General features: G+C 38.0%; 1 protein-coding gene across 1 annotated transcript in view; it reads left to right on the plus strand.

The window, feature by feature from the left end:
• Positions 1–11,504, plus strand: part of LOC308685769 (insulin receptor substrate 1-B) — a 49,479-nt gene extending 37,975 nt beyond the window's left edge. Inside the window, exon 3 of the mRNA XM_081357758.1 lies at positions 10,483–11,504. Within this exon, the coding sequence (XP_081213884.1) occupies positions 10,483–10,490 (8 nt within the window). The 3' untranslated portion in view covers positions 10,491–11,504. The remainder of the gene's footprint in view (positions 1–10,482) is intronic.
• The last annotated feature ends 4,029 nt before the right edge of the window (positions 11,505–15,533 follow it).

The raw sequence follows: 15,533 nt of genomic DNA on the forward strand, positions 1-15,533 counted from the left end.
GTATACGTGGAGCCATGAATATGCAAATTAGCCCCGCCTCCACTCACTCACACCAGCTCTGAATACCTGATCCACTCGGTCAGCTTTACTGTAGAAAACGCTACACGAGGGCAAGTGGAAATATTCGTTTATTTCAGTCATATATGTTTGAATCAGAAACTGATTCAGTAGAAGAGGAAGAGTGAATTATACAGGCTCGTCTACAAGTCGATGTGTCAGAATGGTGATGTGTTTTATGTATCGCCTCTATAATGTCAGACACATATTGGTAATTAATATGATTAGCCTTTTGCTTGACTACTTTATCAAACAGCTAATAATGCGTTGTTAACGTTACACAAACCATGTTCCCGTTCGCCATCTCAGAGTCGGACAGCTGTCTTCTAAAAAACTTAGAAAGTCAGTGGAGAAAAGCCACACGTATAGAAAACGGGCTGTTTTTAAGACTGTCTTTGGTAAACTGCAGTTTTAAGGAGAAAATACTCAGCTGATGAATTTGCACATGGTTTGTCTTAAATATTTTAAAAACACCAACATATAAACAACATTAAAAACCTGATTTTCACCACAGGGTTTTTAAGCCGCTCTTTAAAATGTATACCGTCAAAGGTTTGCGGTCATCTTCTTCTTTGTTTCGTTAAAAGAATTTAAATCTTTTATTCAGCAAGGATGCATTGAATTGACAAAAAAGAAAATACATTTAAAATGTTACAAAAGATGAACTTTCTATTCATCAAATGGTCCTCGCTAGTTAAAAAGGCTTTTAAATCAGCCAAAACGTTTTTATTAGTGTTTTACACGTTTCAGTGAGGATTGTGTTTAGGGGTATAGGGTTTAGGGTGTGTGTGTGTGTGTGTGTGTGTGTGTGTGTGTGTGTGTGTGTGTGTGTGTGTGTGTGTGTGTGTGTGTGTGTGTGTGTGTGTGTGTGTGTGTGTGTGTGTGTGTGAAGCTCTGCAGAATAGAGTTACAGAGTGTAACCTTAAACTTGCAGGGGAAAGGGGGAATGACAGTGAAAGAGAGAGAGGGGATGATGGAAGGAAGGAAAAAACTAGAGAAGTAAACTATTAATAATTAGTCATTTGATCAGGCAGCATTTTTGATCTGTAATTTGGCTTGGCTTTCAAGAGTATGTGCGTGTGTGTGTTTACTTAGCTATTCTTTAGGGACAGTTTGAGATAAATCTAACAAAACCCCCTTTTGGGGTCCTCGTTTAGGGAAATGATTAATAAATAAACCAAGTCTTTATTATTCTAAAAAGGAAAAAGTTTTATGTTAGTTTTTAGTAATTTAAATGTATTTATAGGTTTATAAAAACAACAGAGGTCTTTTCTTGTGTGTGTGTGTGTGTGTGTGTGTGTGTGTGTGTGTGTGTGTGTGTGTGCGTGCGTGTGTGTGCGCGCGTGCTTGTGGGGATGTGGGCAAATTCAGTCCAAAACTGAAACTCTGAAAGGGCTCAGTCAGCATTGCTCAATAAATATACCGCTTACTCTTGAGTCCTTTTAATATCCAGAGCAACACTCTTCCTAACTGTGAGCACATATTCACACACACACACACACACACACACGCACGCACGCACGCACGCACGCACGCACGCACGCACACACACACACACACACGCACACACGCACACACACACACTCACACATTTACTTAGCTGTCTAAATAAGGACTTAGAGAACCATAGACTTCTATTGTTTTTCATTTTAAGCTAACTATGTTTACTATAGACTAAAAGTGTGTGAAATTAGAACAATTTTATTTACAACCTATTTTTAAGTTAACATTTATTTATTTTGCAGATCATTTATCCAAAGCAGCTTTCAAATGAGGAATATAGCAGCAAGTGATTCATCGTGAAGAGGCAAATTAACACAAAAAGTACTTAAAATACAAAGTTTCAGACATTGCTTAGAATAGCATAAGATAGGGAGGGATTAAAGGAAAGTATGAGGAGGTTAAGTGCTCACAGAAGAGATGAGATTTCAGGTGTCTTTTGAATGTCGTCTGGGTTTCTGCATTCCGGATGAAAGAGATCGTTCCACCAGTAAGGAACCGTGAACCTTACTGAAAACCATGAACCTTACTAAACCTACAGCTGAAAACCCATCTCTTCCGTGAGCACCTCATAAATAAATAAAAATTCTCTCCTTTTTCCTTTAAATCCTTGCTTATCGGACTTATGCTACTCTGAACAATGCCTGAACTTCGTATTTTGAGCACTTCTTGCGTTGTTTCTTGCCTCTTCACGATGACTCGCTTAATTTAGTTTTGTAAGTCGCTTTGGACAAAAGCGTCTGCTAAATGACAATGTAAATGTGAACGAAAATGTTCTGGAGAGTGATTTTGTGGCTCTCTGTGATGAGCCGTCGCTCACTGACCGATCGTAGGCTTCTGGTAGGGATGTAGACTCGTAAGAGCGAGTGGAAGTAGGAGGGCGCTGAACCTGTGGTAGATCTGCAAGCAAGCGTCAATGCGTTGAACTTGATGCGAGCAGCGAGTGGTAGCCAGTGCAGAGAGATAAAGAGAGGTGAGACTTGGACCCTTTCGGGCTCGTTGAAGACGTGTAGAGGTTTAGTTGCACATGATGGATCATGATGAAATCATGCTGTAGAGTCGGATTGGCGAGGAAGACGAGAAGCTCAGTCTTTGCCAGGTTGAACTGCTGGTGATGTTCTTTCAGTGATGTAGTGTATAAGCAGAATAGGAGGGGTCCAAGAACTGAACCCTGAGGAACCCCAGTGGTCAGTTGATGTGCTTTGGATACTCGAAAGACCAACCTGTGAGATAGGATTCAAACCAGTGGAGTGTTATTCCTGTGATGTCCAGTGATGGGAGGGTGGACAGAAGGATCTGATGATTCACAGTGTCAAAGGCAGCAGATTGATCCAGGAGGACGAGAACTGATGATTTGAAACAATCATCTTCAATCTTCAGTGACCTACAGTAATACAGTCTTGGTTGAAAAAATTACTACAATATGGATTTTAACAGGAGTTGTAACTGTAATAGCATGAAATTGTTATAGCACTATTATTGCATAGAGAAGAGTGATTTGAGTTTTTCCAATTGTTAGAAATGAGAAGACGTGTTTCCGAGGTGTGAGTTCACATACATACACTACACTAAAGTTAGGTGTCGATAAAATTTGTAAGTCTCTAATGCTCTCCAAGGCTTCCTTTATTTGATTAAAAAATGCAGAAATAAACAGTAATATTGTGAATCATTACTCCAGTCTTCAGTGTCACATGATCCTTCAGAAATCATTCTAATATGATGGTTTGCTGCTCAAGAAACATTTATTATTATTATCCATGTTGAAAACAGTTGTGCTGCTTAATATTTTGTGGAAACTGTGATACAAATTTTTTCAAGATTTTTTTATAAATAGAAAGTTCAAAAGTACAGCACAGATTTTTTCTGAAAAAACGTATTCATTTATCTTACAGACCCCAAAGCGTTTTGAACGGTAGTGTACATACTGTTCTAAAATACCCTGCTGTCTTTGGAAGGGCAAAAAGAACATTTAGCATTTTTATGATTGTATGAAACTTTTATTAAAAGCGTGTCTTTCTTTCTGCTGCATGTGCGAAACGCATAATCGCAACGGCTGTCTCTCTGGAACAGCCAGGGGTTAAATGTCAAGCCCAACGGTACAGCAATGAGCAGAACTGAGATCGCAGATCACTCACTTCACAAGACACCAGCTGCATGGAAATATTTAAGATATTTTAATTATATGGTGACATTATTGCTGCACTTTATTATGCCTGGGAAAAGAGACATTCAGACTATTGTCTATGTTGCATGTTTCAGCAAAGATGTAAAAAAGTGGTTAATCCTGAGGAGCAAGAGAGAGACAGAAGAGTACTGATGAGTCAGCAATGTGTGTGTGTTAGTTTAGTGCTCATTGTTGGGTTTTTTACCAGGCCCTGATGGAAAATGCAGACCTTTTTCATGTTTTCTGTGTTGATTTGGGGGGGGGGGAGACTGCAGCATTCTGTGGTGTAGACTTAAAGAGGCCATGTTATGCCCTTTAACAAACTCTTGATTTTTTATGAGCTCTACTAGAGGAGGTTTTCATGATTGAATGTTCAAAAAACACATTATTTGTCACATATTTGACATAGTTGCAGCACCTCTCTTTCCAGTCTGTCAGTATCGCTCTGTTTAGTTCCTGTCTCTATGAAGCCCCTCCTTCTGAAAAGCGCAATGTGCTCTGATTGGTAGGCTGGGTCAGTGTGTGTGATTGGAAATGTCACTCCCCTTACCATAACCACGAGTTTCAACACACTACTAACTAACTCAACCAGACCCTGCCCTTTTTAGCGCAATTTTCCACCGGACAAAATTGCGCTTGTTAACTCATGATTTCTGTTCTGTGCGTCTGTGCGCACCAATCTTGCACTTCTATCTACTCCTCAACTAGACCACCTAGAGACTTCGGGTTTTCGGCATTATGTTAAGGAAGGTCTAATCTCGGGAACGCACAAAAAAAAATCCAGGAAAAGATTTACTATCTCTTATTGTTGTGATCCCATGAGGTGAGAAAATTGCCCTAAAACACTCACCGAGTTTTTATTACTTGTTTTATATATATATGCCTTGGGTGGGAATTATTTAAATGAGGAATATTGGGATGTGTTTGTTCCCAGAAGAAAATTCAGGACTACAAGTTTCAGGGAGTTCAGGAACAGTGACGCTGATATAGAGAAGAATCGCCTTTGAAGTGACTTTGTGCTTTGTAACTTTGCAGACCTTTTTCATTTCATTCAATGTTCAAACAGCAACATTACACACTAGCATAATAGCTCCTCTCTAAACATGGTTAGATGAGTTCAGAAGAGCTTTAAGCACTGCATTGAACATTTTTAATATGTATTCAAAGATATCAAAAATATTAAATAAATGAACATACAAGAGGTGGAGGATATGTAAATCTTTGCTCTAATGGAGTGCTTCTGATTCCCTCTCTTTTCGCAAGGCCGTCGCAAGCACGCAAATTTTCATTTAATTTACATTTCCGTTACACACACAAACACTGACTCAAGACGTACTTGTTAGCAGTTACACTCTTTAATAAGCCCACATTACTTTCCACTTTCCTTTTTCCTCACTTTCCTAAAGTCATTCATTCTCTCATTCTCTTGATCTATCCTGCTCTTTCTTCCAGTGTATGATATGTGATGGACTCCCTGAGGACATTCTCCATAAAGAGTGTGTGTGTGTGTGTGTGTGTGTGTGTGTGTGTGTGTGTGTGTGTGTGTGTGTGTGTGTGTGTGTGTGTGTGTGTGTGTGTGTGTGTGTGTGTGTGTGTGTGTGTGTGTGTGTGTGTGTGTGTGTGTGTGTGTGTGTGTGTGTGTGTGTGCGCGCGCGCGCGCTTTTCAACAGCTGTTGTTTCATGTCAGCGTTGTAAGACCTGACTGAGTGGCACAGACACACTCCTGGATAAACATATCATAATTTCGTATCATAAAGTTGATGTGAAGCTGGTCAATGATTGACAACCTCAGGGACTGAAAACAGAGCGTCACTCATATACTTTAAGCAGAGGAAAGATCATTGTCACACATACTCTCTCACATACAGGCACTCAACACACATAGCTGTATGTGCATGCTTTCATACACAGGAGGGATTACATACTATATGCCACTGTGCTATTTAAGGCCTCTCATCAGCCTTTCTTTTCCTTGCCTCTTGAAAAACATTCTAACACACGCTGTAAAATCATTGTAATTTTAACTAAAATGCCATTTGGCAGTGCCTGAAATGTTCACACAGGCACACGCAAAGTCTGCAGACACTCTCCCCATGCCAAACTACCCACACTCACACTCAACTAATGTATGCCGGCCCAGACAGACAGATAAAACATAAAACATGTCACAGACCAGACACAGAGAGAGGGAGAAGAGAGGGAGAGGGATGGTCCCAGAGGCATTATTAAATTGATCAGTGTACGGATGGTAGGATATGTGATGAAATGAGCGAGAGAGATGGATCTGCGGTCTCATCTCATTATGGCTCTTAGTGCAGGAAATGGGCTATACCTGCAGCGCTGCAGCGGTCGTGTCCAAGCTTCTGCTGTTAGCATGAGGCCGTTGCTGTTGTGATTAGAGGGATTTTTTAGTAATATGCACAGTTCTCTTGCTGATCGTTGCCACCGTTGATTCTCAAATGAGAAATGTATAGCAGTTTAAGACAATGAAAAAGGTGAGCTCTCAGAGTTTGGCATTGCAATGAGAATGAAAATGTTAATGTGTTTGGTCTTTGCATAATAGATCTGCTGCACTGCTGCAGCAGAGCAAGTCGAAATTTGCTACTGCCAATACACAACATGCTGCTATGAGCAACTTGAGCAAGCATGCACGAATTAGCCGGAGCAGATCTATACAGGTGGAGCTGGGGAAGGTGGAGGGTTTCTGATTGCTACAGCAAACAATAGACAAGTATTTGAATGTTGAGTAGCAGGAACCAATCAGTTGTGGCCTAGAGAATGATGTGATTGCAAGCAGATTGAGTTAAGGACCTATCAGCCTGCGCCATCTAGAGTTGCATGACAGAACTTTGTATTTGTGACTATTTATATTAATATCATTATTCTTTATATTATTATTAATGCATATTATTGTTGTCACATCATTGTATTTATTATTTTAAAGAATCAGAGGCTTAAATAAAGCAATTTTTATTTTTGTATCCAATTGTATCCAATAGTTATCATCTTCTTTTTCTTCCTCTGTTCATGAAGTCTATGGCAGCCCATAGAACTGCTTGCAGGAAAATGAGGAAATTTGGCACACTAATAGAGGACAGTCTCAGTATTAAACACAACCAATTTTGGAGTCAAAACTCAATCTGTCTAGCACCAGCACCTGTCCAAAATTGCACTGTCCAAAAATCTTTTTGATAGATCTAGCCAACGCACAAACTAATTTGATGAATACCACGCCAAATTGGATGTGATCTCCCCGCAACGTTTTAGCACATTTAGACGAATCTTGGTACATGTCATCAGAAGCATGACCCAAAGCTACATGCAGAATTTCCGCACAGCGCCACCTACTGGTCAGGTGAGAGGCCATTCACCCAAAAACTATATTATCTGGTCTCTTTTGATTCTGTGCAGTCAAATGCCGATATTTTTCCATATCGGCCATTTTTAATTTTGTCATAAAATGCTGCATTTTATGAACGCATTAGCGCATCATTACGAAACTCAGTATGTGTCATCAGGACCATGACATGAAGGTACTCAAAAAGTACACAAAAAACTCTTTCTGGTCAAAATGTATATTTAATGCTGATTCATTTAGCATATTTTGATTAAACTTGATAGATTCCTTGAGTCATGCCGAGAAAAATTATACCAATTATGCCATATTTGGTCGAACTTGCCGTCTGCCATTTTTTGATTTCTTTGAAAACCTATTTTTTCTAACTCCTTCTCAGATCCTCTTCAGACCATTCCAGCAAAAAGTTATTTAAAGCTTTTCGATTGACCAAACCATTCTCGAATAACACATCAACAATTTCGATGGCATGGTGCCAAGCTGTCTCTGAGGCTGTAACTCTTTAATGCTTTTGGCATATTTACACAAACCTTGTATGTGTCAATGTCTCCACACACTGACCACACAACATCAATTTGTTAACAGCGCCACCTATTGGTCAGAAGTGATAAGCAATTTAATCATATTAATGGGAAACCATTTTGACTAAAACATCCTAAAAATGTCTTTAATTGCTCATTGTTGCAGTTGCTTTGAAGCTCCAAGCCATGCTTGAATAACTCATCGTGCCTTTTTTGTGCTTGGCCCCTTAATTTAACCGTTATCAGAACACAAATTAATCAAATATTCTTTATCGGACACACAGAAAGTAAGAGTGGGAAATCTCAAAGTTTTGCTTTCCGTGCTGAAAAGACTGGCGTGACTGGTCACCAGCATATGAGATGTTTTGGATGCTGCATTTCCAAATATTTGTGTATTGATTCTTATCTGATCTCTCCCTTCTTCTCTCTCTCTTTCTGATTGAGTCTCTCTGTGTTCTGGTTGGAACGAGTTGTTCTGAAGGGACTAAATATAGCTGTGCTCAGTGAGGAGCAGAGGTGGCGGGGGCAACCTTTTTACAATTAGAGCCAAGACTAGAAAATTGAGAGCAACAACGGAAAGGAACATTGGTCAATTTTCAGGTCATCAAGAGTTATTTTGTTTTCGCCTGTTTGTCAAAACCTCTTGGTTCATGCAGTGATTTTTTTAGTCATTATTTTTTGGGTTGCAACAGTTAAGACCAGGATTTGGGGTTAGAAGTAAACACACACAACCTCCTACCCTTTAGACTAAATTAGATTCTAGATGACAATAGTTTTATACAGATTGGGTGTGTTAAACATGTTGTGTAGTGTCTCCACTAGTGATAGACCATTATATCAGCCAGGACAATTCATATATTTGGCAGTCATCATGAGATTGTCTCCATTTGGCCAGTTAACAGATTCTAAAATCTTCTGGCATTATCAATACGTAGGCTATATACTCAGTACTGTAGGTTGGATGCAAACGTGTCTGGTTGGTCCAGGTCTGGTTTTGTAATTACACTGTATTTAATTTAGGCATGTAGCATATTAGTTTAGAAGAACACTCAAATTTTTCATTGGCTGGCACTTTTATCGAAATAAATAGAGACCGGGAGTGCATTAAGGGTATACATTTGATCATTTTGTGTTCCCTCTAAATTGGTTGCTGTCCCTGCTGTGTGTGTTTACCCAGATTACTTTTCACAAATAGAAGAATAATGGGTGGAAATGAAAAGATGTTGGGCAGAGGAAGAGGCTGAGACTGGCTCATCTGTGATTTTATGAATAAAGACAATCAATTTGTTATTCTTCAATAATAGTTTTGTTTATGCCGGGGTCCACATTTGCAGACCAACCGGTGACGGTGACGCACATTGCATTGATTAAATTACCCAAAACACGCATATTTTGTCATATGCATGCACGCATTAAGCCGGTGTGTGACTTAGGTGTGATCTCATTCAACTCTCGTAAACACATTTACATTTTCATGACAATTTGGTTTTATTGTACCTCATCATGACATTAATGGCATTTAACCCTGTACAACTCAATGTACAATGCATGTACAAATAGTTATTCTGATAAAAACAGCTGCAATAGAACATATCTATTGATTTTCTTGCGATGGCACAAATCACTGCCACTGAACAGCATGTGAAGTAACAAGATCTCTCAGCCAGAGTTTAAGTTGCCTTGTTATACTGCAAATTTATTCATGTTAGACCTCAAAATCTAACAGCCTCATTGTATTTTATAATATACTAGAATAAATTTGCTTCACTCAGTATTTTTCTTAAAATCCACTGTTTAATGCTAAAACTAAAACAATAAAAACATTAATTGAAATGAAATAAACACAAGCTGAAATAAAATCTAAACTTTAGCTAATTCTATTTCAGCTAGTTGCAAACGTAACATTTCTCATTTTTGTTTAGTTTATAGTGCCCCTAATATGCTTTTTTTGAATATTACCTTTCATGCAGTGGGTAATATCGCTGTTTGTGAATGTAAAAGGTCTGCAAAGTTTTAAAGATCAAAGTGCATGACAAATAAAGTTATTGGCGGTGACCAAAATCGCCCCCTATACCCTCATTCACTATTCCCTACATTAGTCCACTGCATGAATTCAGACTGTTTAATAATCATTTGAAACTTAGCAAACAAGCAGCTGCTCCAGAAGTAAGATGAAAACATTTATCTTGAACTCTGTCATGGAAACTATGTATAAACTTTTATAAAAAAAAATGTAAAAATCAATTCAATGGAATTTTATTGTATGATATTACGCTGTAGCCACATTGGATCAGCGGTTTGCTAAATGGATGGATGGATGAATGGATGATTCAGCTGCGTGCTGAGGAAGATCCGGAGCTGAAGTTCAGACATGGTAATGGTCGTTTGGTTTCTGACACACGCTGTAAGCGGTCGACCAATCACAACAGACCGGGCCGTCTGACCAATCAGAGCAGAGTAGACTTCTGGAAAGGAGGGGTTTAGAGAGACTGAATCTTCGAACGAACCGTTTTCAGACTCTTTAAGAAATGAGGTGATGTGCAATATGTGGTATAAGAAAATTAAAGTGTTTTTTTTTTCCTTGGATCCATGTTAAATCTATTGTAGGAGATCTCTAAAACAAAACTAAGAAACTTTAAAATAGTATAATATTTAAGTCACTTTAAGTTGTAGTACTAAAATAACTAAAGCTAAAAAACTCAATAAAAACTATATAGACATATTAAAAAAATTATTTAAAAAATACAAATCAAATAAAATCGTATAAAAATAAATTCTAATCTAATTCTAACTGTAATAGTACATCAATGATTCATTGAAAATTACATTTCCAATGTTTTTGTATAAGAATATGCAACATTACATCTCATTTCTGTCTTTTTCAGAATGTTGATGCCTCAGCAATGTGGAATTCTGGGAAACGTGCTGCCGGCACTCGCCCGTGCACCTGATGCACCTGCCAGAGCAGAGAGAGAGAGAAAGACTTTCCAGCCAACTTCGCAAGCACTTTCGAAAGACTATTCCACAATGATTGGTTGCTGCAATCGATGGGAACAAGTGCCAAACGAGACAAGCAACATCAAGCTGTGCTGTTCGGACTCTCAGCACACAAGCACTATAACCAATCCGAGAGGAGAATGACGACAATGGAGCCAATGACAATGACCTTTGACCTTCAACTTGAACAGTCTGTGTCCAGTATTCACAAAAAAAGCTACAGTGATTTGCAATCGTTGAACAAATTATATATATACACACACAAAAAGTGCCTCGTCTTCAATATTAGCTTTCTAAATATAGACTTTCAATTGTTCAGGCATTGACTGATGTGCTTGAAGGTTGCCATTCTTTTACATTGCAAAAGCTGAACTGATACAGAAGGTAAAATCAATAGGAAAAGATGGTCTTTGGGAGCGTTACGGCAAGACATCGACAACGCTGATGGTACTGCTTCTGGTGATAATGATGAAGATGAAGTAATTATAAATCTCATCATGGTGTTCAGCTAACCTAGCATCACAGCTGTGTGGATTGGCTAGTTCCTTGTTTGCGTCTCCACCCTCTTTGCCCCATGCATTAGTACTTAAGTGCCTGTCTCTTTTCTGCCTCCCTTTTTTCTGCTCTCTCCACAGTAGTGTCCTGAAAGGAACCAGTTACAGACATTTGGCTCAGTGACACGAAGTGTCTATTTTTACTCTTAGGGTGGGGTGCTTCTGTGATGGTGTCCTGCGGTAGATTACCTCAACTGGCACGCAAGGATGCTAGCTGACCAATCCACACTGGACTATACCAATGAGAGTCCGGAATGGGGGTGTTTAAAGGCTATTATTTGGGAATCGTTCCCACACACTGTATCACAGTGACACCCTTTGCTGGCCAACAGTGGTAAAATAAAAACAGGAGTGTTAAAAACATGATTCTCTCTTATGTTTTCCATTCCCTTTTTATTTATGTACATTTTTTTTTATTATGATGAAAATGTCTTATAAATATTTTTATAGGGATAGTTCACCCAAAAATTAAAAATCCGTCATCATTTACTCACCCTCATGTCGTTCCAAACCTGTATGAGTTTCTTTCTTCTGTGGAAAACAAAAGAAGATATTTTGAGAAATGTCTTAATGTTTTTGTCCATATTTTTGAAGTCAACTATAACCAAAACTGCTTGGTTACAAACATTCTTCAAAATATAAACTCATACAGGTTTGGAACGACATGACGGTGAGTAAGTGATGACAGAAATTTCGTTTTTGGGTGAACTGTCCCTTTAAATAATATTCACATTCTGCCTTGTCATCGGCCTCTGAAAGACCTCGGGATTGAATATTTATGCTTTTTAGTGTGTGACGGTTGTGTTTGCACTAGTGTACCTGTTTTGGGTAAGTTACTCTAAAAACATAATCAATTACTGGCTACTAATTACATCTTCAACGGTGTAATTAATTAGATTACTGTAGTAATTACTTTATCTAAAAAGTATTGGATTACTTATTACGAATTACTTTCTAAATCCCATAGGAACTTCGACCAGTTGAACAATACAAGGATAGACATGATGAAATTGCTCTTAATTCTTTCAAATAAATACTATAAAATTATTATTTAACTGCCCAAAGTGTGTAAAGGGAGAAGGTTACATTCAAATAATTACCGTTAACATTACATTTTAATGTTAAATCCACTATTGTTTTACATAGAATTGATGTATAATCTATATAATTAGGGATGCACGATATCGGTGTCGGCCGATATATGTTCATTTTTAATGTTTTCGTTATCGGCCCAATAAGAAAATTAGCCCGATATATTAAAGCCGATAAATAATTTCCTTCAGCTGAGACACTTCAGATGCGCACTGTTCACCATGTTGGTTCTGAATTGCTTGAAATATTATTGCAATCACTTCATAAAGGAAAATATTGTTAAGTGCAACATGTGCAGCGCAAGTCATTCAGGCTACATACAATAATAATGAGAACATTATTATAACTGTGTGCTTGGGTTGTGGCTTTTAATGGTGAGACTTTTGTTTTTGTAATTAGGCTTTTAAAAATAAAAATAAAATAAATTTGAATTTAGATTTATCGGCCAATATATCAATTATCGGCTTTCAAATATAAAGAATTATCAGTTATCGTATCGGCCAAAATGTTCATATTGGTGCATCTCTATATAATATATAATGCCATTACATCAGAAGTAGCTGTAATTAAATTAAAGAGTAATCCCTTACTTTACTTTTCAAGGGAAAAGTAATTATATTACTTAGTAATTAATAACACCCAACACTGTAGTGTACACACATTATGATTGTTCCTTACTCTGTACTTGCTTGGGTACAAAAATAACAATTATTGTTTATTGGATCCAGACTGAGTTGGTCTAACACACACAACAGCCCATAATGCAAATACACACTGAACAGAAGCAGTTTCTCCTGTAATCATAAGTGGAATCCCACATGTTGTTCGGTCAAAAGAATGATACCCAAACTCTGCTTTGAGTGCATTTCAACAATCACACCACAAGTTAATCAAGGTCAATGAACTGAAACAATCTGTGTTTATTCCAAATACATTCAGAATATAGATGTTTCCAGTGCCACTAAAGTCAAGGTTGGAGTTGCAAGGCAAAATATGGGGTGGTTCATTCAAAAGGATAATATTTTGAAGAACATTGGGATCCAAACAACATTGAACCCAATTGACTTTCCTTGTATGGACAAAACAACACTGAGAGATTTCTCAAAATATATATCTTCTTATGTCTCACGTCTTTTGCAGCGTCCCGCGCATGACACGGCAGTCTAAAACCGCGGAGATCAAGATAAAAGTTCAATAAAAACAGCGTCTCTAGACCTTGCGCTTTTACCTTTCTATCTTTTTAACAGCAAAATCGCGTTCTGTGTGAACTGGCCCGTTAGATGATCGAGGGCGTTTCTACAGGCTTTGCTGCTGCATGTTGTAGAGCTACTTTAGAAGAAACTGAGAACTTTACTTAAGTTGTTCTCATGCACTCTGTATCCTGTTGACAAACTATACATGTATATTAAAAGTGAATAAATTACTGGTTTTCTAAAGTAACACTGTCCAACAGCGACAGTCTTATATCTTGCCTCCCCTGAGCCCATTGACTTTTAACAGACCCCCTAAAGCGTGCGGTGCATTTGGTGGGGGGTAACTGAGAATGAATGGGGGAAGTCACGTGAGAGGAGGCAATGCCTCCATCCTGATATGATTGGATGTGATTGGTTCGTGTGATAAATCCCACCTCTTGTTGCATTCTGAGTTCGCAAATCAGTCTGAATGAACAAAATGATATTAATGGGAAGACTAATTAAAAAGTAAGTAAACAGCTCAGCCATCACAGCTTTATATCACGTCAAAGTCAAACCTGAAACAGCCTGAAAACTTGAAGACTTCTGTTTTTTTTTAGTGAGCAATCAGCTTGAGGAAATTAAAGGTAAATCTACGTGTCTGTGATCAGTGTTTACCGAGCTCGATGACTGATGATCAGAAAATGAGTTGAGAAAAGAACAGCTGAACATCAATACACAAATAAAATATATTGTTTAAATTATTACTGCTTTTAGTTATTTTGGAAAAAATGTAAAAATGCTTAAAAACGCTAATTTGATTAGATTTATACTTGGTTTTAAAAAATATAACATTAATAAGATTGTTAATGTATAAATACAAAATAGAATTGTATTTAGTTTTTTTTATTTCATGTACCAATGTTTATTTAACCAAAAAAATTGACAACATTAAGTGTATCTGGGACATGATTTTACATTTAAATTTATATATATAAAAAACTGAACACCAATGCACGACACTGATATATATATATATATATATATATATATATATATATATATATTATATATATTTGTGTGTGTTACTCATGTCTTTGTGTTTATGTCTGTTCAAAAAAACTGAATGTAACTGAAATGTGGGGCTTTTTGTAAAGTATTGTAATGATTTGCTCTATCTTCTGCTCAATTTCGTGGTCAACTCAAAACAATAAAAACAAAAGAAAAAAATCACTTATAGCATTTACACACTAAAGCAAGCACATATTACTTCCGTAATGTATTCAGCTTCATAATCTCATAATTATGACAGACTTGACATTATTTCTCATCATTTTGACTGATTCTTGTAATTGCGGTTTTACTGTATATCTCTGACAATGTAACTTTTTTTTATTATCTCAACCACCACTTTTTATCTTTATTCTGAGGTGGAACTGGCTTCCATGGCATGTGCGCTGTCATGCGTTCTCTGTGTAACAGTATCTCGGGCTATACACCTATGAATAGCGAGCTGTCTAGCGTTAGTCAGAGCTGATGCCATACAGTATACGGAGTCTTAAGGGTCATTCCACACATTTTTCATGCACGTTTCACCAGCACAAAAGAGATCTTTATGTGGAAAGTCTGGTTTCAACTTGTCATGCGCACACACTGACATCGGTAGGAGGCTGGGCGTCTAGGACTGGAAGTGAGGGCACATATTCATGGGTGGCCTATTACCACAGGAGCACTGGTATTATTCAGAACACACAGTGGCCCCGGGACGGCTCTTCTCAAGGTGAATTAAACCTCAAACTCTGCAGCACTTACAAACACTTGCTATGCTGCAGCATTGTATATTCTCGCGCACATCGGTAGCACATGCATGAGAAACCTGATGGCCACTGAAGACACATCACTCTCACCTACAGGAGAAACACAGATGTGAGGTTCTGCTCCTCTCGTGACCTGGTTTGTAATCCGCACGTGCCTGTATTTTCACCGCCTGGTCCCGGGGGTGTGAGGCTCAGCACAAGGCTGAAGGCTACAGGAAAGAAATGCATGGCTCTTTTTGAACTTTTGACATGAAAAGAAGTGACAAAAATGATGTCAAAAAGCTGAATGTATTAGCAGAAGCAG

The sequence above is a fragment of the Scardinius erythrophthalmus genome (genome assembly GCF_964197995.2).
Source record: "Scardinius erythrophthalmus genome assembly, chromosome: 2".
In the NCBI taxonomy this organism is placed as follows: Eukaryota; Metazoa; Chordata; class Actinopteri; order Cypriniformes; family Leuciscidae; genus Scardinius; species Scardinius erythrophthalmus.